General features: G+C 40.6%; 2 protein-coding genes across 11 annotated transcripts in view; both read right to left on the bottom strand.

The window, feature by feature from the left end:
* Positions 1–9,055, bottom strand: part of mybpc3 (myosin binding protein C3) — a 41,972-nt gene extending 32,917 nt beyond the window's left edge. For 2 of the 9 annotated variants that reach the window (XM_036980894.1, XM_036980896.1), the window contains exons 1-7: positions 8,841–9,055; positions 3,713–4,045; positions 1,750–1,923; positions 1,369–1,446; positions 1,041–1,189; positions 718–835; positions 480–528 (exon numbers count right to left, since the gene is read on the bottom strand). In XM_036980894.1, coding sequence (XP_036836789.1) covers positions 480–528; positions 718–835; positions 1,041–1,189; positions 1,369–1,446; positions 1,750–1,923; positions 3,713–4,045; positions 8,841–8,865 — 926 coding nt within the window. In that variant the 5' untranslated portion in view covers positions 8,866–9,055. The remainder of the gene's footprint in view (positions 1–479; positions 529–717; positions 836–1,040; positions 1,190–1,368; positions 1,447–1,749; positions 1,924–3,712; positions 4,046–8,840) is intronic. The other 7 variants (XM_036980895.1, XM_036980898.1, XM_036980897.1 and 4 more) reach the window with 6 other exon arrangements.
* Positions 9,056–12,150: 3,095 nt separating this feature from the next.
* LOC100136249 (Spi-1/PU.1 transcription factor) lies at positions 12,151–20,017 on the bottom strand. 2 transcript variants are annotated; one of them, XM_036979109.1, is made up of 5 exons: positions 19,645–20,017; positions 18,960–19,050; positions 17,905–18,092; positions 13,741–13,915; positions 12,151–13,581 (listed from the first exon to the last, which is right to left on the bottom strand). In XM_036979109.1, the coding sequence occupies exons 1-5, from the start codon at positions 19,690–19,692 to the stop codon at positions 13,259–13,261; spliced, it is 825 nt and encodes a 274-aa protein (XP_036835004.1). In that variant the 5' UTR covers positions 19,693–20,017; the 3' UTR covers positions 12,151–13,258.
* Positions 20,018–20,735: the final 718 nt, after the last annotated feature.

The following is a 20,735-nucleotide window of genomic DNA, read 5'->3' as shown; positions in this document are numbered from 1 at the left end:
TAGTTATTTCTCTCACATATCCAAAGGACTGTATAGATACTATTACACCCTATTTACTTATTGTGTATTGGCACATAATGTATACAAAAAAAGAGAAGCATTTGAATAGCCGTCCAACAACATGCACAGACTGCTAGTTTGGGGCTGTCGAAAAATGCTTTTGTTAATACCATTGTACAAAGTTAATTTGTGTTGTTTTGTTGATACAGCTTGCTAAATAACAACTTGATATACCTTTAACTTTCGCACTCGCACACACACACACACACACACACACCAGTAGAGGCTGCTGAGGGGAGGATGGCTCATAATAATGGCTGGATCAGAGAGAATGGAATGGCATCAAACCATGTATTTGATACCATTCCATTTATTCCACTCCAGCCATTGAGCCACTTGAGCCCGTTCTCCCCAATTAAGGTGCCACCAACCTCCTGTGACACACACACACACAGAAAGAAAGAAATGTTTGAGCTTACGTGCGCCTGAAAGCTGCCCTGATGTCAAACCCTTCCACAGCCCGGGCCTCTGAAACATTATAGAATAATCAGTTATCTCTTCTCTATCATTGATTTTTATACCACAGGTACTATAAAAAATAACTGATATTTACTGTATGATTTAGCAAGGAAAGGCAGGCACTAAGGAGAAAATAAGAACAATTGTAATTTCTGTTAATCTGCCCCTAGTGATTGTACTGTGTGTGAGGGCACCCACCATGCACAGTTAGGTCAAAGTTGCAGCTGTCAAACTTGTCCCGGGATGACACCTCACACCTGTAAGCTCCAGCGAAGCTGGGCTTGGCTGCAATGATCTGCATCTCAAAGGTGTAGACCTGAAATCAAAGGCAAAATAATTCCTGGTAATAATAATGTCAACCAAAACCATAAAACCTCTGAAGTCTTTTGCAAGGTGATCTCTAGGACTTTCCTGAACAACTTTTAACAGCTCATTGCAGCGTCCAACCTATCATGATGTTCAGAACTGTACATTGATGACAACAGTATGTAACATGCCCATGGATGGGGAAAAAGTCTAACCTTAGAGTTACGATCATAAAGCTCCTTGAGCTGCAGGTTCTTTCCAGACTTGCTAGCCAGGTCCATCCACTTCCCCTTAAACCACTTGATGGTGGGCTTCTTCAGCAGTGAAGCAGCATTCACTTTAGCCACAAAATTGATGTTCTCACCTGGACACAACAGTAGAGAAACATGCTTTGACATGCCCATAGCATCTTTATGAATGGCTTGCATGAATGGTTATGATCTCTGGGGTACTGTTCCCTAATGTTACCATGTCTGGTGTCTAACTAAGTCGCTCTGGAGGAGAGTGTCTGCTAAATGACTAAGATGTAATGGTGTCACTCACCCACAGTGACCTCCCCACTCTGGGGTTTCTCTGTAAACAGGCCAGTGAGGTCTGTCTTCATGTCAGGGGCTTGACTTTCTGGGAAATGAACAGGAAAAGTTTAAACAGGACATAGCTAGGGAGAAGCTGGGAGCAAGTAAACTACCAAGGATTGTTAAACCATCTGTTTTTTGTGTTTTTTTTCTTCACAGAAGCTCCGTGGAAGGTTGTGAGGCTGATACAAAGCTAAATTGTGATACTGGCAAGCGCAGTGCACAAGTTTTTCAGTGAAGCAAATTACAATGTATCCATTTCCATGCATTGTGACCCTACAACATCACCACAAGCGTGTATCCAGTAGCTCAAAGGATCGGTGGAACACTCTGTAAACATTGGTCTAACCATCAAATCCTGGAGTGTCATGTGCCTGTATATTGGCACCTGGCTGAGGTGCTGCTGGTGTAGTGTCCGCTGCTGCAGGGTTCTCTGCTGGGGTTGGGGCCTCCGCTGGAGCTAAAGTGTCTGTAGCAGCTGGCTCTGAAGCTGCTGGGTCCCCTGCTCCACCCTGGGCTTCCTCTGTTAACAAAGAGTTAACAATGGGAGACTCATAGAACTGAATGTTTCTCTAGTTAGTAGACTAAGTGTACCTTCGACTGTAGGCCATATACACTAAGTCTACGAACACCTTCCTAATATTGAGTTGCACACCCCCCAAGGCCGATGTTGACTCCAATGCTTCCCACAGTTGTGACAAGTTGGCTGAATGTTGGTGGTGGACCAATGAAAAACTCAGATAATACTTTCATTCCCTTTTGACCCACATTTTAATTGCATAGACAATCCGGGGAAATACACAATATCAAAAGTGTCACACAAGCAGGAAGATGGCATGCTTTGGGGGGGGGTGGCATTCATGCAGGAATTAATGAGATGATCGAGGAGGGGCATCATGCAGGAATCAATGGGATGCTCAAGGGGTTACATTTTGTGGTGAAACTTAGCCTATGCGCATGCTCTCTCTTAACCCATAAAATATCTTAGCATTTGAGAGTGCTTTGTTTCCATAGGCCTATGGTTTCCATAGGCGTATCTTCCCTCTCATTAGCTGGAATGGTCCCACCTGATCTCACCTCTTCCTGCCTGCCTGCCTTCCATCTTTAAAGGATGTGTATTTCCATTGTTGGAGCGGTAAATAGACCATCTTGTAAATATAATAGACAATCTTTTGCTAGATGGCTCTGAGTGGGCCTATCTGTAATGTATTCGTGCGCGGGCGCTTTCTAATAGTTGTAGGTGGCCTCCCCGTGAGGACGCCAGTATTATGAATGACTCGACTGTGAATTGTGAATTAAATAAGTTCTGATGATTATTATGTCTGCTTTAGACTATTATTCCACATTGAAGGGTAATGAAGGATTTTGGAATGAATATGCATTTTACATTACCAGTTATTGTTAACTGTCATTTTGACAGAGGTATGTCCCAGGGGGGAGCTATAAAAATATAATTGCCTGTTTGGGTCATTTTTAGGAGGCTGATGTGAGCCTGTTATACCCCAACCTGAGTCTGAAGTAGACATATTTGCCTCCCTCTAAGCATTTTATTTTTCATTGTAAGTGTTATTAGAAGTTTGGAAATGTCTATTTTTGATTACTTTGTCAATATTGTCAATTGAATGTCTGGATCCCCATTGACATAAATAAAAGCACAACTTCTGCACCTGAACCTGCCTGCCTCTAGCAACATTTCTGCCCTTACCACTACTACAAGGTCCCTATTTTACACATTTGTCTAAGCTTATCTTGCAAATATTTCCATTTATCAACTTTGAACGGATCAAGTTTCCATGTGCACTGTGTTATCTCCTGTCAGATGCCTCTTGTGGCTATCTATCCTGAGCACTTGCTGCTGTGGTTACTCATGAGGAAACAATCTGTTTGTGTCAGGCCAGGGTGAAGGTCATCAGGGAGGGTTTGATGTGAATCACAGCAGCCCTGGACAGGCTGGAGCTGCTCCAAGTCTGAGCTCTCCACAGCCACTGTCTCTCTCTGACCCCAGACATGTTTCCATCTTATCAAACCACACACAGTTCCTACTGCCAGGCTGAAAGGGTACATGTTGCTGTGTGATCAACTATGTAGGTAATGTTACAGTACACACTGTGCTCTGTGCTTGATGAAATTAAACATACTGAATGATTGTCTAAAACAGACTGTGATTGAGGTGATAACAACCAGTGCAACAAACAGTGCTCAGTGATCAACAAACATGTTTATGGTGTCTGGTGGCCTCTGTGCTCGGTGCTCCTCGGGCTCATAGGTGAGTATGGCTCTGGACACAGGTCTACAGCCTCATAGACTCCCACCTTTCTTTTCCTTCACTTCCTCCTTCACTTTCTCCTTCAATTCCAATTTGACTTCCTCCATGACTTCTTTCTCCTTCACCTTTAGGTCAAACTTGACTTTTGACCCTCCGGCAATCACTGCATAGGCAGTGCCGTCCTCCTTGGTGACTGCTTGGATGGTAAGTGAGTGCTTGTTTCCATCTGCCTTGATCACATACTTGTCGTCAGAGACAAGGTCCTTTGTGTTGCACTGCCATCTCACCTTCGCATCAGGCTTCTCTGTCTCTGTCTCAAAAACTACTGTTGCCCCTTCCTCTGCCACCTGAGTCTTTGGTTTCTTGGCAAATGCTGAGACTGGAGAGGGAAGGATGGGTTAGAATGATATTATTCCCTTTAAGATGCCCAGTTTATCATGCATTTTTGCAGTAAATTGTGATGTAAAACCTTTGAGGTGCACTATGATGATACAAGATAGTAGTTCTATTATCTAAATGTTAGCACTTCAGAAAAATTACAAATAAGGTTATACAGTGCATTCCGAAGGTATTCAGACCCCTTTCCTTTTCCCACATTTTGTTACGTTACAGCCGTATTCTAAAATGGATTCAAGAAATTGTTTCCCTCATTAATCTACACACAATACCCCATAATGACAAAACAAAAACAGGTTTTTCGAAATGTTTGCAAATTTATAAAAAATAAATAACTGAAATACCTTATTTACGTAAGGATTCAGACCCTTTGCTATGAGACTTGAAATTGAGCTCAGGTGCATCCTGTTTCCATTGATCATCCTTGAGATGTTTCTACAATGTGATTGGAGTCCACCTGTGGCAAATTTAACTGATTGGACATTGTTTGGAAAGGCACACACCTGTCTATATAAGGTCCCACAGTTGACCGCACATGTCAGAGCAAAAACCAAGCCACGAGGTCGAAGGAATTGTCTGTAGAGCTCCGAGACAGGATTGTGTCAAGGCACAGATCTGGGGTAGGGTACCAAAGCATTTCTGCAGCGTTAAAGGTCCCCAAGGACACAGTGGCCTCTATCATTCTTAAATGGAAGAACTTTGGAACCCCCAAGACTCTTCTTAGAGCTGGCCGCCTGTCCAAACTGAGCAATTGGGAGAGAAGGGCCTTGGTCAGGGAGGTGGCCAAGAACCCGATTTTCACTCTGACAGAGCTCCAGAGTTCCTCTGTGGAGATGGAGAACATTCCAGAAGGACAACCATCTCTGCAGCAATCCACTAATCAGGCCTTTATATTCCGGAAGGTTGCAAGTTCAAACCCCAAAGCTGACAAGGTACAAATCTGTCGTTCTGCCCCTGAACAGGCAGTTAACCCACTGTTCCTAGGCCGTCATTGAAAATAAGAATTTGTTCTTAACTGACTTGCCTAGTTAAATAAAGGTAAATTAAAAAATATTTGAGTGGCCAGATGGAAGGTATTCCTCAGTAAAAGGCACATGACAACCCGTTTGGAGTTTGCCAAAAGGCACCTAAAGGACTCTTAGACCATGAGAAACAAGATTATCTGGTCTGATGAAACCAAGATTGAACTCTTTGACCTGAATGCCAATGATCACTTCTGAAAGAAACCTGGCACCATCCCTACGGTGAAGCATGGGGGTGGCAGCATCATGCTGTGGGTATGTTTTTCAGCAGCAGGGACTAGGAGACTAGTCAGGATCGTGTGACAGATGAACGAAGTAAAGTACAGAGAGATCCTTGATGAAAACTTGGTCCAGAGCACTCAGGACCTCCGACTGGGGCAAAGATTAACCCTCTAACAGGAAAACAACCCTAAGCACACAGCCAAGAAAATGTAGGAGTGGCCCAGCCAGAGCTCAGACTTGAACCCGATCGAACATGTCTGGAGAGACCTGAAAATAGCTGTGCAGTGACGTTCCCCATCCAATCTGACAGAGCTTGAGAGGATCTGCAGAGAAGAATGGAAGTAACTCCCCAAATACAAGCTTGTAGCATCATACCCAAGAAGACTCAAGGATGTAATCACTGCCACGGTGCTTCAACAAAATACTGAGTAAAGGATCTGAACACTTATGAAAATGTGATATTTCCGGTTTAAAATGTTTATAAATTTGCAAAAATTCAAATACCTGTTTTTGAATTGTCATTGTGGGATATTGTGTGTAGATTGATGAGGGGCAAAAAAATGTTTTAATCAATTTTACAATAAGGCTGTAATGTAACAACATGTGGGAAAAGTCAAGGGGTCTGAATACTTTCCTAATGCACTGTATATACAGTAACCTTAATTGTACCCCTATTTTAAACTCAGTTGAATTAATCAAGTGAAATTGATAAATGTTGAAAAGGCTGATCTTATCATTGCAATCATCTGCATTGCAGTGGGTTGATATCAGAGCTCTCCAATGTGTTGTTAATGAGAGGTTTTTATTGTCTAATACATTCCTCCTCTCTGTGAGTCGTATCAGGTGTTTTATTACCCTCTAACCAGAGAATGGTTTCCAATCAGCCCATTACATCTCGAATGAAATGACCTCCACATGGAGCAAGACAACCCTATGGGTTTAAATATAGAATGCATTTGTGCCCCACTAATAAATGCACTCAGCAGGCAACCTCAGTGACAGGGGCACAGGTAGCACAGTAGAGGGATTAGTGAGACACTATTTTAGTTGCGCAGGGAGCATAGAAAGAATGTTACGCCTGTTCTGGGCTTCCAAGTGTGCTCCCTTTTCAGGCTATTGATGACTGGTATCTCCTCCTTAACCTCAACTGTGTATTTATTGAGCCTATTTATATTACACTTCGCTCAAATTCCTCCATATAAAGTAAAGTAAATGAGAAAAAATATATAATATGAGGGTTGAAACATATTTTGAACTAACAATCGTTATTGTAAAAAGAAAAGGAAAAAATAACAAGCAAGCAAAGCAGTTAGCTAGCATTAGGACCAGGAAGTGTTTACCCAATTAACTTATATAGTTCACCTGTATCTTCTAGTTCTTGTTTTATTTCAGTCCAAATAGTTTCCCCACAAACAATTTCTTCATCAGTTGGGGAATTCAAAACCCCTTTTCAGATGCAGTGCAAAGCATCTTTGTATCAGTAGAGAGACTCATTCTACATTTAAAAGACACTTCAACAAAAAACAGATGTACAGAATAATTATCTGTTGATAACAGGGTCTTGATGTTAATGCTGAATTACTCAAACAGCCCATGACTGTTTTACTTTGGGAGATCTTGAACGCTTAGCAGACATATTGTATCTGAGTAACTGATACTGGGAGGAGACTGCATTGTCATCTGATCTGTTGAGTGGCTCTTTCCACAGTGAATGGCAATGTTTTCCGTCTGACCCAAAAAACTGGAAAGTCATTTGTCTGGTTAGAATCCTGTGAGGCATTTCTGGATCATCTGCACACGATGAGTGATGTTTACACATGAACTCAGTGGTGCATGAAATGATGCACTCTGAATTTAGAACTTGGGCTTACGTACAATCCCCCATGTATTTATTTGGACAGTGAAGCTAAAACTTTGAGATCAAATGTTTTATATGAGGCGACAGTACAGAATGTCACCTTTTATTTGTGGGTATTTTCATACATATCTGTTTTACCGTTTAGAAATCAATGCACTTCATGTATCTAGTCCCCCCATTTGAAGGTGTCATAAGTATTTGAACAAATTCACTGACAATGTATAACGTTTTGTCAAAAGTTTTGTATTTGTTCCCATATTCATAGCACGCAATGACTACATCAAGCTTGTGACTGTGTGAACTTATTGGATGCATTTGCAGTTGGTTTTGGTTATGTTGGGCCCAATAGCTATGAATGATAAATAATATATTGTTTCATTTTGGAGTCACTTTTATTGTAAATAAGAATCAAATATGTTTCTACATTAATGTGGATGCTACCATGTTTATAGAGAGAATCATGAATGAATCGTGATTAATGATGAGTGAGAAAGTTACAGATTCACAAAGGTCATGACCCAAAAACATGCTAACCTCTCACCATTTTGTTTTTGGGGGGGGGGGGGGGTATGATATTTATTCCTCTGTAACTTTCTCACTCTTACATTATTATTTGTAATCAAGTGAATTGGTCCAAATATGACACCTTCAAATGGGTGGACTAGATGCATAAAGTGCTATCATTTCTAAACGGTGAAACAGATCATACCTGGGAGACTAGTCAGGATCGAGGGAAAGATGAATGGAGCAAAGTACAGCGAGATCCTTGATGAAAATCTGCTCCAGAGCACTCACAACCTCCGACTGGGGCGAAGGTTAACCTTCTAACAGGAAAACAACCCTAAGCACACAGCCAAGAAAACGCAGGAATGGCTTCAAGAAAAGTGTCTGAATGTCCTTGAGTGGCCCAGCCAGTGCCCGGTCTTGAATCCAATCTAACATCTCTGGAGAGACCTGAAAATTGCTGTGCAGTGACTCTCCCCATTCAACCAGACAGGGCTTGAGAGGATCTGCAGAGAAGAATGGGAGAAACTCCCGAAATACAGGTGTGCGAAGCTTGTAACGTCATACCCAAGAAGACTGGAGGCTGTAATCGCTGACAAATGTGCTTCAACAAAGTACTGAGTAAAGGGTCTGAACACTTACGTAAATGTGATATTTTTTTATACATTTAAAATTCTTTCTAAAAACCTGTTTTTGCTTTGTAATTATGGGGTATTGTGTGAAGATTGATGAGGGGGGGGGAAACAATTTAATCCATTTTAGAATACGACTGTAACATAACAAAATGGGAAAAAGTCAAGGGGTCTGAATACTTTCCAAATGCACTGTACACTCCCTTTACAGTTTCAATGGATCAAATAGACAGAAAAACTGCACAGAAGACATGCATAGCTAATATGAAGCTGAAGAGGCAGGCATTGGCAAAGTTCCCCCTTGTAACAGCAACAACTTTCAAATGTAACCTCTCTGAAATGCAACTGTGAAGACAAGAAACTATGACATGAGATGATCAGTGATCAAAAGCCCCACCAGTCCCACAGGTTGGGGGGGATTTGTTATTACAGAGGGAAAAGGGAGAGGAGGTAAAAAAATCCAGCGACGTCTTTAGATAGCAGCTGGAGATACAGTGATGCTGAAGTAAAATGAGATGGAATCTGATCGGGTACACTTACCTGTTTTTTTGACCGGCTCTGGCATCCTGATTGAATGTGTCTTCCAGAAAGTAACCAACAATAAATAACAGGCTCCTTCCTAGCTCACCACTTGCGTTTAATAGTGGGGCTCCTGAGCAACCCCCCTTCACAACAGCACTAACCCAACCTCTTTTGTCATGATGTCTAGACCCAATCCCCTTTCTGTCCGGCAATGAGATAATAGACGTGCACCTCATCCCTTCCTATCCCTCCACCCCACATTAACACAACACCCAGACCCCTCTGACCTCCTGCAGACCATATTTCAACCATCTCTTCTCCCAACACCTGAGCTGCATGACAGGCAAAGCGAGGGAGGGAGGGAGGGAATGGGAGGTGGGGGGTTAAATTTAGAACCTGAGCCCAGCGAGGTTTCCTGCTCTTTCTAGATTTGTGCCGCTGCCTGGCCTTGTAAAAAGTAGTAGCCGCTTCAGAAAACAGCAGACAGGAGACTAGAGCAATCCTTTTATCTGTTGGCAGGAATGTGAGTGCTTTTCCCCTGGTGAACAAGGACTTCCAGGACTTTCAGGAATCCTTCCATGGCCGTATGCACAGCTTTCCATCATCCATCTGGAAAATGTAACATTAATTTTCTGAACAGGCAGCACTGTAAACAGCAAAATATTTTTCCTTATGTTTGTACTGTAACAATACCTTTTCATGTAAAACAAGCATTCCAAATGGCAGTCAATTTTACATCAGAACCTAATTTCCCTAGGAAGTAATACACATATATGTGGGACCTTTACCCTCTCTAAATAAATCCTGTTCTGGTTGAATCATACACTGTTGCCTGACACACTGGAGCTTAGCATCTTATTAGTAGGGGCCTACCATCTGAAGCCTCGGCTTGGTGGCATAGCGAGGACATGACAGACTGACTGGAGTAAAATATTATGGAGTTTGGAGGTGGGCGAACTATTTTGGTATAATAAGGCATGTCTGACCCTGATCTTGAACACGACGTCCTGATCATTTTAGTGATCATCAGTTAGGATCACCACTTTATTTTAAGAATGTGAAATGTCGGGCCTCCCGGGTGGCGCAGTGGTTAAGGGCGCTGTACTGCAGCGCCAGCTGTGCCATCAGAGTCCCTGGGTTTGCGCCCAGGCTCTGTCGTAACCGGCCGCGACCGGGAGGTCCGTGGGGTGACGCACAATTGGCCTAGCATCGTCCGGGTTAGGGAGGGCTTGGTCGGTAGGGATGTCCGCTAGCCAAGGTTGCCAGGTGCACGGTGTAGCCTCCGACACATTGGTGCGGCTGGCTTCCGGGTTGGATGCGCGCTGTGTTAAGAAGCAGTGCGGCTGGTTGGGTTGTGTATCGGAGGAAGCATGACTTTCAACCTTCGTCTCTCCCGAGCCCGTACGGGAGTTGTAGCGATGAGACAAGATAGTAGCTACTACAACAATTGGATACCATGAAATTGGGGGTAAACATTTTTAAAAAAGAATGTGAAATGTCAGAATAATAGTAGAGAGAATTATTAATTTCAGCTTTTATTTCCCACATTCCCAGTGGGTCAGACATTTACATACACTCAATTAGTATTTGGTAGCATTGCTTTTAAATTGTTTAACTTGGGTCAAACATTTCAAGTAGCCTTCCACCAGCTTTCCACAATAAGTTAGGGGAATTTTGGCCCATGGTGTAAAATCAAATGTATTTATAAAGCCCTTCTTACATCAGCTGATACCTCAAAGTTCTGTACAGAAACCCAGCCTAAAACCCCAAACAGCAAGCAATGCAGGTGTAGAAGCACGGTGGCCAGGAAAAACTCCCTAGAAAGGCCAAAACCTAGGAAGAAACCTGGAGAGGAACCAGGCCATGAGGGGTGGCCAGTCCTCTTATGGCTGTGCCGGGTGTAACTGAGTTAGGTTTGCAGGCCTCCTTGCTTACACACACTTTTCCACAAATTTTCTATAGGATTGAGGTCAGGGCTTTGTGATGGCCACTCCAATTCAAAGAAAATCAAATCAAATGTATTTATATAGCCCTTCGTACATCAGCTGATATCTCAAAGTGCTGTACAGAAACCCAGCCTAAAACCCCAAACAGCAAGCAATGCAGGTGTAGAAGCACGGTGGAAATTGACTTTGTTATCCTTAAGCCATTTTGCCACAACTTTGGAAGTATGCTTGGGGTCATTGTCCATTTTGAAGACCCATTTGCGACCCATTTGCGACTGATGTCTTGAGATGTTGCTTCAATATATCCACATAATTTTCCTCCCTCATGATACCATCTATTTGGTATGGATGAACCAGACTTGTTGAGGTCTACAAAAAAAAAAATCTGAGGTCTTGGCTGATTTATTTGGATTTTCCCATGATGTCAAGCAAAGAGACACTGAGTTTGAAGGTAGGCCTTGAAATACACCCACACAGGTACACCTCCAATTGACTCAAATGATGTCAATTAGCCTACCAAAAGCTTCTAAAGCCATGACATAATTTTCTGGAATTTTCCAGGCTGTTTGAAGGCACAGTCAACTTAGTGTATGTAAACTTCTGACCCACTGGAATTGTGATACAGGAAATTATAAGTGAAATAATCTGTCTGTAAACAATTTATGGAAAAATGACTTGTGTCATGCACAAAGTAGATGTCCTAACTGAATTGCCAAAACTATAGTTTGTTAACAAGAAATTTGTGGAGTAGTTGAAAAACGAGTTTTAATGACTCCAACCTAAGTGTAAGTAAACTTTCGACTTCAACTGTATGTTTTTATTTTCAACCTTGCATTATCGCTCAGTCAGTAATAAATGCAGGAGGGTTCACTTAAATCAATCCTCACTGTTTCTAAAATTTTGCAGTATTAAATTGAATTTTTCTAACTTTATCCCCGTCCTTTGTCTCCTTTTCAGTTGTATTTATTCATTGCTTTATGGTGCCATAGGGAAAATACACTTAAAACTATTATCTGTCTCTTGATGGTGCCCTCTCTGGATACCTCACTTTGGGTCACTTTTCACTGCAGACTGTGCCCTGTGCTCCCATCATTGAGCTGTGTCAGCACCCATAATTATTTACACCTACAGGCTTCGGCTGCCACATAACTGGGCTGGGGGTGGGTGGATGGTGGGGAATGGGGTGGCCTTGTATGCTGCCAGTGGGCCCAGTAAAGTTTCCACGGCTGCCCACATGTCTATATATTATCTGGCTCGGCCACTGGGGTTCTGCGTAGATGGCTGTGATTCCCAGAGGATTTTCTAAAGCCAGTCTGTGATGTGCTGGAACAATGTGAGGATGAGTCAACTAAAACCACATGACGTGTGAGAAATAGAAATGCTTTCGAGTTCACCACGTGCAGATATGTAATTGAGTCATGCCAACATACAAACATGCCAACATGTGTTATACAGAGAGCACATAGAGTACGGAGAACAACCTTATCATATACACTTTCACACAGTTTAAACAGGGGTCTATGATTGAGAGCATGGGAGAAATATCCCTGTGTTGGTATTCCTAGGCTAGGAATAGATTGCACCCTAGCTCGGAGGAGGCAAGGGTCTGTGCTATATCTCAGAGCACAAGCAGATGATAAGGGCTGGGTGACAAGCCTCTTCACCCTCTTTCCTTTCAGGAACAAGTCAATGGGTTGTTACAGGGAAGTAATGGTCAAGGGGACAGTCCAAAAAGTTTGCAGGTTAAACCACCCAATGTTCAGAAGGGTTTCCTTCCCAAAGTCTTGAGCTAACATGAGTTAGTATGTAATACACATATAATACCATCAATCAAATATACAAGCTTTATACCACGGCTTGGCTGAATTCTCAATTCTGATTAGCAAAAGCTAATGTATAATATGTTGTGTTTGTGTGCTGCTACACCAAAGGTTAAGCAATAGGAATTGCATATCCAACGTCAGTGCATCTCAGAGTGTCAAATCAATTTCATTAATGCTAAAGAGTTCTTTATCATAGTATTTTTGTTTGTTTACATTGCATCCAAGTCTAATCAATGTCAAATGTGCACAATGGTCAGTGAGTCCAACAGTGCGTAGAAGTCAGTGAAAACAGCCAGCTTTAAGAAAGGAGATCTCTGAGGACTTCTAGTGGTCATCTGTATTACCACTCCTGTAAGCCTTCTGGTGATAATGATTGACAGTATCATTTGAAACGGTCCTGTTTCTACATGCTATAGAATGTAAAAGGTCCAGATGTGATTGTGCAATTATTGAGTTGTAGGAGCAAAACTTGCTAATTGTCAGATTCCATTAAGACATTGGCTTTGACGTTCACATAAATGCTTTTTACAAGAGCAGCAAAAACAGTTATTGTTGATTTGAACACAATCAATATTTATTACATTGATAACCATCTTGCATACTATATACAGTTAACTATCTCTCTCTCACTCTACCCTTCTTCAGGACTTCCACTATGTTTCTCCCTCTACAAATGGGAATATGGCCTCCTCTCCAAGTGAGACCTCCCCCCTAGCACTTCACCACTGAACTGATAAGTCAGCTTCTTCTTGACCTTTTTGACCTCGCCTGTCTTGCCGTAGTTGCGAAGAGCCCGTGCCATCTTCTGGTAGGTCATTTTCTTGCGGTTGCCCTTCTGTACGCCCCACCGATGTGCCAGTGCCTCCTTGTGTTTCGAGGAGAACTGGAAGGTGCCCTTGTCCCTGTCCACCCACCAGATACTGTCCTTCATGTCCCCATTCCTCAGCAGATCCAGCAGGAACTGGTACAGACGGATCTTCTTCTTGTTGCCTATATTAATGTTGACAAAATGACAAAATGGTTAAACATGCAATGAATCAGTTGAGGAGGTTCCCTACCTATGACCTACATGGGGTAGGATTATTGTCACCTCAAAATCTAAATCATCATGTGAGATATTAGGTAAGCATTTATGAAAGAATTCCCTACCCAATTCTCCCCTTGTTACTTGGGCAATGTGGTCTCTCAGACACTCTTCATCAGACACTTCTAGTGGAGGGCTGCGGCCTCCTGGCTCCTCGTCGTCTGAGCTCCTCATCGTCTGAGGAGAGGGGTGCAAGTAGCCCATGGCACGAGGGTAATATGACACCTTGGACACAACAAACAACAATAACCATGTACAATACAAAACCATTACAATTACAACCAATTATAATACATTATTTTTGGAGCAGTATTCACTGAGAAATTACAACTAAACAAATGAGATACCATGCTGATCATGTTATATACACAGTGAGGCGCAAGTGTTATTAATGACGGCAACCGTTTTTACTCCCCCAATCATTTATCCCCACCACAGGTGGCTGGTAGCACCTTAATTAGGGAGGACTGGCACATAGTAATGGCTGGAACGGAATAAATGGAATGGTATCAAACACTCCATTCAAGCCATTATTATGAGCTGTCCTCCCCTCAACACCCTCCTGTGAATACCCACTCCCTCGAATTTATCAAGTGACAGTGGAGTTGAATGAATACTTATGTGGGAGAAAAAGAGCTTCAACGCAGATTTACTTAAAGTGTAGTCAACTTTGTTCTAAGGGCAGAAAGAATCTGATTGGTTTAGGGCAGAACCAATCCGATTGGTTTCTAACTCTGAATCTTGTAAATAACTTTGAGTTACAAGTTGTAATGTTTTAAAATCCTTTTTGTGCTACAGTAGTCAAACAAATGTGACAGTATCTCCAAGATACAACTTGTCTCCTGACTTGAAGCAAAGAGTAAAATGTAGCAAACTAGCAGCCTTATGCTAAGCTAATCAGAGCAAGAAAGCTAGCTAAGCATTTAGTAACCTCTTAGCTACTAATGTTGAATTAATAGATAGTATATTGAGTCATAGAATAGAACTAGCTGGGTCTCTAATATACCTGTAAATCGGCTCCCATTTACTTTATCAAAAATATTTAGTTAAATGAGCTATATAAACTTCTGGGGGAAGAAAAGTAAAATGCTAAGCTAAATGTAGCTTAGCTGAGCAGAAACCTACCTCCTACTAATGTTGAATTATAAAATTAAAATAACTATTAAGTTAGGTCTCAAATCTGCCAATAGGTCAGTTAACATTTATTTTATTAAAAGTTTAGATGAATAAGCGATATCAACAAAAAAAATGGAATAGACTGTTTATGCTACCGTGGGGGCAGAAATGTTAGTTTGGGTCAAGATCACTTGGTGCCCTGAGGGCAGACTTTAAGCAAACTGGAATGCATTGTTTAAATGCTTCCCAGGGTGCAGTAATGTTAATTTTGGTTTGGATCACTTTGGTGCCCTAAGGGCAGAATTCAAGCACAAAAGGTAATACAAAAAGTATTTACTGCCCTAGGGGCAGCCATGGACATATGGTCATTTCCATGTAAAAGGACCCATGAGCACCAACATGTGAAGTTCATAGGAGAAATTAAGGCAAATATACATTTTTCAACCATTTGCCATCCTAAAAATTACTTTAATGTTAAGAAAAGACCCCTTCCAACTAATATTAACACGTTCAAATTTACTTTAGGGTACATGTTTCTGCCTTCTGTAAGTTTAAGAAACATTGCCTTGTGCTTTGAAATTCCGTTACCAAAACCCCACATATCTTTAAGATATTTTCTCATTACTCTCCCTCATGAGGGAGGATAAAGAAAGGTCACAGATGTAACAAGTACACCTATCAATTATTATAGTATTTTACTGATATCAATTTTGTTAATAAATTATTAAATGATTAAAAATGATTCAAACCAAATTTGGTAACGGAATTTCCCAAAAATCGGTAAAGGAATTTCTGCAATTTAATTGGCTACAACGGGAAATCATAGTAGTCACAAACCACAGTTGGGTTCACAAGTTTGGACAGCACAGTACTATACAGTACAGTAAATAAAAGTTGAGTAGAGTTCAGCACAGTACAGTAAAGAAAAGTACAGTACAGTACTGTATTGTAAAGTACTGAACTAAGCTCTACTTTACTGTACTCTACTGTACTCGATTGTACTCTACTGTTCTGTGCTCTGCTGTACTGTACTCTACTGAACTCTACTGTGCTGTACTTTGATGTCCAAACTTATGAAACATAGACGTATGTCTATGACTGGTTCAGATTTGGTTCCTTTCGGACCAAGCAAATTTGGTCTTGTTTGGGGGCAGAGCTCATTAAAGTAATAGCCGTTGTGTAGAATAATCCCCAAAATATGCAAAGGAGGATATGTACATATTTAGGATAGATCCCCATGAAGAGAATGACATTCATATCCATAATTATCCATTTCTGTGTAGTATCAGGGACCCATGATGAAATTCTGTTACATTTTTTATTTTACTAGGCAAGTCAGTTAAGAACTTATTTTCAATGATGGCCTAGGAACAGTGGGTTAACTGCCTTGCTCAGGGGCAGAATTACAGATTTGTACCTTGTCGGCTTGGGGATTCGAACTTGCAACCTTTCGGTTACTAGTCCAATGCTCTAACCACCTATAAATCCACTTCACCTATTGTAGTTCCATAACAAAAATATATTTTTTTCAAAGTCAAGGTGTCATGCCATAGCTGACACCCCCTTCTTTCTGTAGACATTGTTGAGTCCTAATTCTGAAATTTTACAGAAATTCTGTTACCAAACTTTGAATCTGCACAGTTCTTCTAGTAAATGTGTTTTTGTAAATGTTTCTGTGTAAATTGTTAAACTTAGCCCTTGTGCACTGTATGGTTTGTTAAACTTTTAAATATTTTTTGTTTGTTTGATATACATTTTAAGTGAAAAATCTGAGTCGTGGAATTGCCCTTTTCTAAATTCTATTGTTATCGTCACCCAAACTAACATTTACTGGCATATTTGAGACCTAGCTAGCTAGCTCTGTTCTTTGACTCAACATTAGTAAAATATAGCTATCTGCTAGCCAACTAGTTCTGTTTTGCTTAGCATTTTATATTGATACCCCTGGAGCAGCATAACTATCCATCCCTGTTGTTTTTGTCATAAAGCTTATTCAACTTAACATTTCAATAAACCAAATGTTACCTGACTTATTTGTATATTTGACACCTAGTTAGCTATAGTAGTTATATTTATTAATTCAACATGAGTAGCTAAGAGGTTACTAAATGCTTAGCTAGCTTTCTTGCTCTGATTAGCTTAGCATATCGCTGCTAGCTTGCTACATTTGACTCTTTGCTTCAAGTCAGGAGACCAGTTGTATTTTAGAGGTATTGTCATATTTGTCTTCCTACTCATAATAACAACGTTTTCTTTACATGATTCTCAGTTCAAACCTTCGCCATGTTTTTAAGAGTAGTATATCTGTTAAACTCTGCCCACTGACCTGTTCTTGACAATACAATCATCTCAAGTTAGCCCAGCGGTCGCAAAGATTTTAGGACACCGCCCCGCTGCATGAGGTGTGATGTGTGGTTGCTGTTATTGCAGTTTGACTGTTTGGCTGTGCAAAATCCTGGCAAAACATTCAGCATACAGTTCTAAAAACCCACTGTTTCTGCTCTGAGGCAGTATGTCAGTTCCATTTAAAAATAGAAAAGGCATCTTTAAGGATATTCTCATCCACTCTCATTAATTAATGCTCTCTGTTTAAAGTGTAATATTACACTAAGAAGACAGACAGTGTTCTCTCTGTGTGTGTGTGTGTGTGTGTGTGTGTGACATAATGTTGAGGAGGCCACTTCTAGTTAAAAAAAGAATTATTTGTTCATCAGCCGTTAGTGAGTTGGCAGATTATAGTTCTGTAGCAACACCAGCAGGCCCCAGTTGGGAAAAGGCCACAATGTCAAACCATCTGTGTGTAGGCGCACCCTACATCCTCCACGCAACATAGCTCACCAGTAACAAACAGTAGCCCCGATATGCTTTCATACTAATTTCTTTATCTGAAGCGAGATGGTTGATTTGATGTTTATCTGTTAAGCATTTCTGAAGCATTGCTATTGCCACTAGAGGGGACATGTAAATGAATTCTGCTACTTGCTTTAGTCCTGAACATTCAGAACATTCTCTATTAGTCACGTACACTACATCTGCTTGAAAAGAATGACCAACTCAAACACTTGGTCTGTGTTAGAGGAAAAGAGAGGTCAGCGGTCATGGGGTGGGCTCACCGGTGGGGGTAGGGCATGGTTGTGTCCCCCAAGGCCAGGGTCCAGAGAGAGAGTGTCAACATCGCTGTAACGAGCCATACTGGGTAGATGTAGTTGCTGGACACTCTGGAGCTCAGTGAAGTGGCCCTCTTGGAGGTTGTCAAAGTCCAGAGGATGAACATGATGAGTGGCGTGATAGTCCCAGTGTTCTGAACAGAGAGACACATTTTAATTGTTCATTGAGTAAGAGGTAGGTCTGAAGGAAGTGTACACTAAATGGCAATGTTCAGATGGCATAGAATAGAGAAAACCTATTTGACTACAGATTCCAAATACACAATGTCTGCTATTCATTTAAAGCAACATGTTTTAGGCAATTTCCTGTTCACACATCTTTGCTTTGGCAGTTGTCTTTTTCTTTCTTTTTTAGCCTGAATGTCACAAATGTGTTAAAACGTGTAGAAACTCTAAAAACTTTCTGCATGTAAACATGTTTTAGTGATCTGTTGTGTTCTGTCCTGAGACTGCACCAGAGACTTGCCATTCTTAGGATTTTATATTTATCAAGCATACTGTAATAATTTAGTTTGATAAATGGAGCAGAGCCTTTATAATTCTACAGTTCCTACTAGTAATTACCAGTTTATTCTTGCAGTAGGATCAGTTGATTACAGGAGAAAATACAACCGAACCTCTCCATTTCAATAAACCCCAGGGGGGAAAGTTGTGCCTGACAGAAATGGCATCTGTTTCCTGTACTCCATGGGGGCAACATGGTTGGCTCCAGCTGCAGTGTCTTTATACCTTTTATGTAGAGTATTGTCTTGAGTATAGCTACTGTGTGTGATTTCCTCAGGCCTGGTCAAACACATATCTAGTTGGGCCGGCACTATTCACTTCCGTATAAGTGATTTTCAAATGGTTTATTTCGTCTACAATTATGTGATGGTAAGTTCATCAGAGAAAGCAAAATCAATTTTAAATGTATATCATTGTATCATAGTTACCAAGATTATCAATAGATAATACATGAGGTATTAATACTAGGAAAAATGTTGTATTGTTTTGAAGCTCACCTCCTTGACTCTCTGCATCGATGACATAGGGATATGAATATTCTGACATCTGTTGTCTATAGATGTCGGGTTCGTATATGTCTTCTGATGCCTGTTAAAACAACAATAATATCCTCAACTGAAATCATGACAAAACTTCACATAATGTTTTACCATTGTTTCCAAGGAACTGACACTCAACATCTATATACAAATTGCTTTCTTCCCTTGATAATGTTTATTGATAATGACATTGCTGAACAACATTTTGAGCTTTTTAAACTTCATTGACATTTACTATAATACTTTTGCTGGGGTTTTTTCATGGTTGGTCATAACCTTACAAAATTGATTGTTATGAAACAAAACATATTGTTAGTTGTATAAACTGTTATGTTAGAAATATTGTTATTTTGACAGTATGTAGACCACAAAAGTACCAACATTGTGTACCAGTTTAAGAGTTTGAAATTGAATGATGTTACAGTAATATTTTAATATATTTGAATTAATTATCATAATTTGAAAAATTCAATGTTAATATGAAATTCAAACTTGAATTCAGTGAGCTTGAGATGCATTTTCTGTATAAGTACATCCTGTGGTATATAAACAAGTACATAAACTCAACAAATAACCACATACCTGTATATACTTGGGCCTATAACTGAATTAACACAAATTGTTTGACACATTGTGTACTTACAGGACCAGGTGAGATGAGGTACCCCTCCATTCTGTACGGATGCAACATGAAGGCTTCTTCTTGAACTGACCTACTTCAGGCACTTAGCTTCAATTGTTTCTCACACTCTTTCAAAACTTTTCCCGCACCATTGCACAACGTTTACCAAATTTCCTCTCACCAAACGAAACCCAAAATGTCTCTCTCTGCCTACACAACTTTATCCACTTGTAAGCCAAGCTATTCTCTCAAATTTTGTCTATGAAAATAAAATAAATTAGCCCTACTCAGTGACTGAAAATTAAAAGGGAACCTGATATTTTGACTTCTGTATATCTTTGTGGGTGTACACATCTCAGTGTGTCTGGTGGCGGTTCCTGGTCATTGGTGATTTGTAAGGGGGAGATTCTAACATCTCACATTTATTAAGGCTCAATTGCATCGCCTCGCAAGCCAGCCAATCATTTCAAGGCCTGTCTTAACTGTCAGTCTTCTGGCATAGCATCATCTGTCAGTGGATAGTATCTTTGCATCTCATTGTGACCCTTTTTCCAACCAAATTAAATATTTGTTTTTTTGTGTGGCTAAAGTGCAGGTATCCATATGCATATACATTGCATACACTATACAAATCTATATGAATATTACAAATCTAATATTAAACATTTTTAGCATGTTTCAATGCCAGATTGATAGTCGCCTGGTCCACATTATAACAATTGTATTTTGCATTTAACATTGTCATCTCGCAGACCAGTATCAGTGTGTACATTGGATTTGGTGTTCAGCAACGTTCGGCACTTGGACCCCTGTTATTCCCTATACTATGCTATCCCTTCAAATAAACTGGTGTAAATATGTCAATTAAAAAACAAACCAGTAGCTTGAGTTCTAGCCGTATCAGTGAAATAATGACTCACATACATCGATTAATTCTGCTATATTTCTATCCAAACAATTGTTTCATCTGTGTGTAGATTAGCTGGACAGATAAAATCATGACACTGCCTTTTTGCAATCCTGCAACAGCTGTGGAGATTAAGGGAGAGGAGATAAAATACCTCCTAAGACAATAGTAGTGTTGGTGGGGGGATTCTTGAGAAATCGCAAAT

This window comes from Oncorhynchus mykiss, chromosome 6 (assembly GCF_013265735.2).
Source record: "Oncorhynchus mykiss isolate Arlee chromosome 6, USDA_OmykA_1.1, whole genome shotgun sequence".
Lineage (NCBI taxonomy): Eukaryota > Metazoa > Chordata > Actinopteri > Salmoniformes > Salmonidae > Oncorhynchus > Oncorhynchus mykiss.
This window is presented reverse-complemented; position numbering and strand designations above follow the sequence as displayed.

Coding starts and splice junctions, on each gene's coding strand:
- LOC100136249 (XM_036979109.1), bottom strand. CDS start 19,692: ATGTTGCATCCGTACAGAATGGAGGGGTACCTCATCTCACCTGGTCCT. Junction 18,093..18,959: donor CGATGCAGAGAGTCAAGGAG/GTGAGCTTCAAA, acceptor CTCTCTGTTCAG/AACACTGGGACTATCACGCC. Junction 13,582..13,740: donor AGTAACAAGGGGAGAATTGG/GTAGGGAATTCT, acceptor ACATTAATATAG/GCAACAAGAAGAAGATCCGT.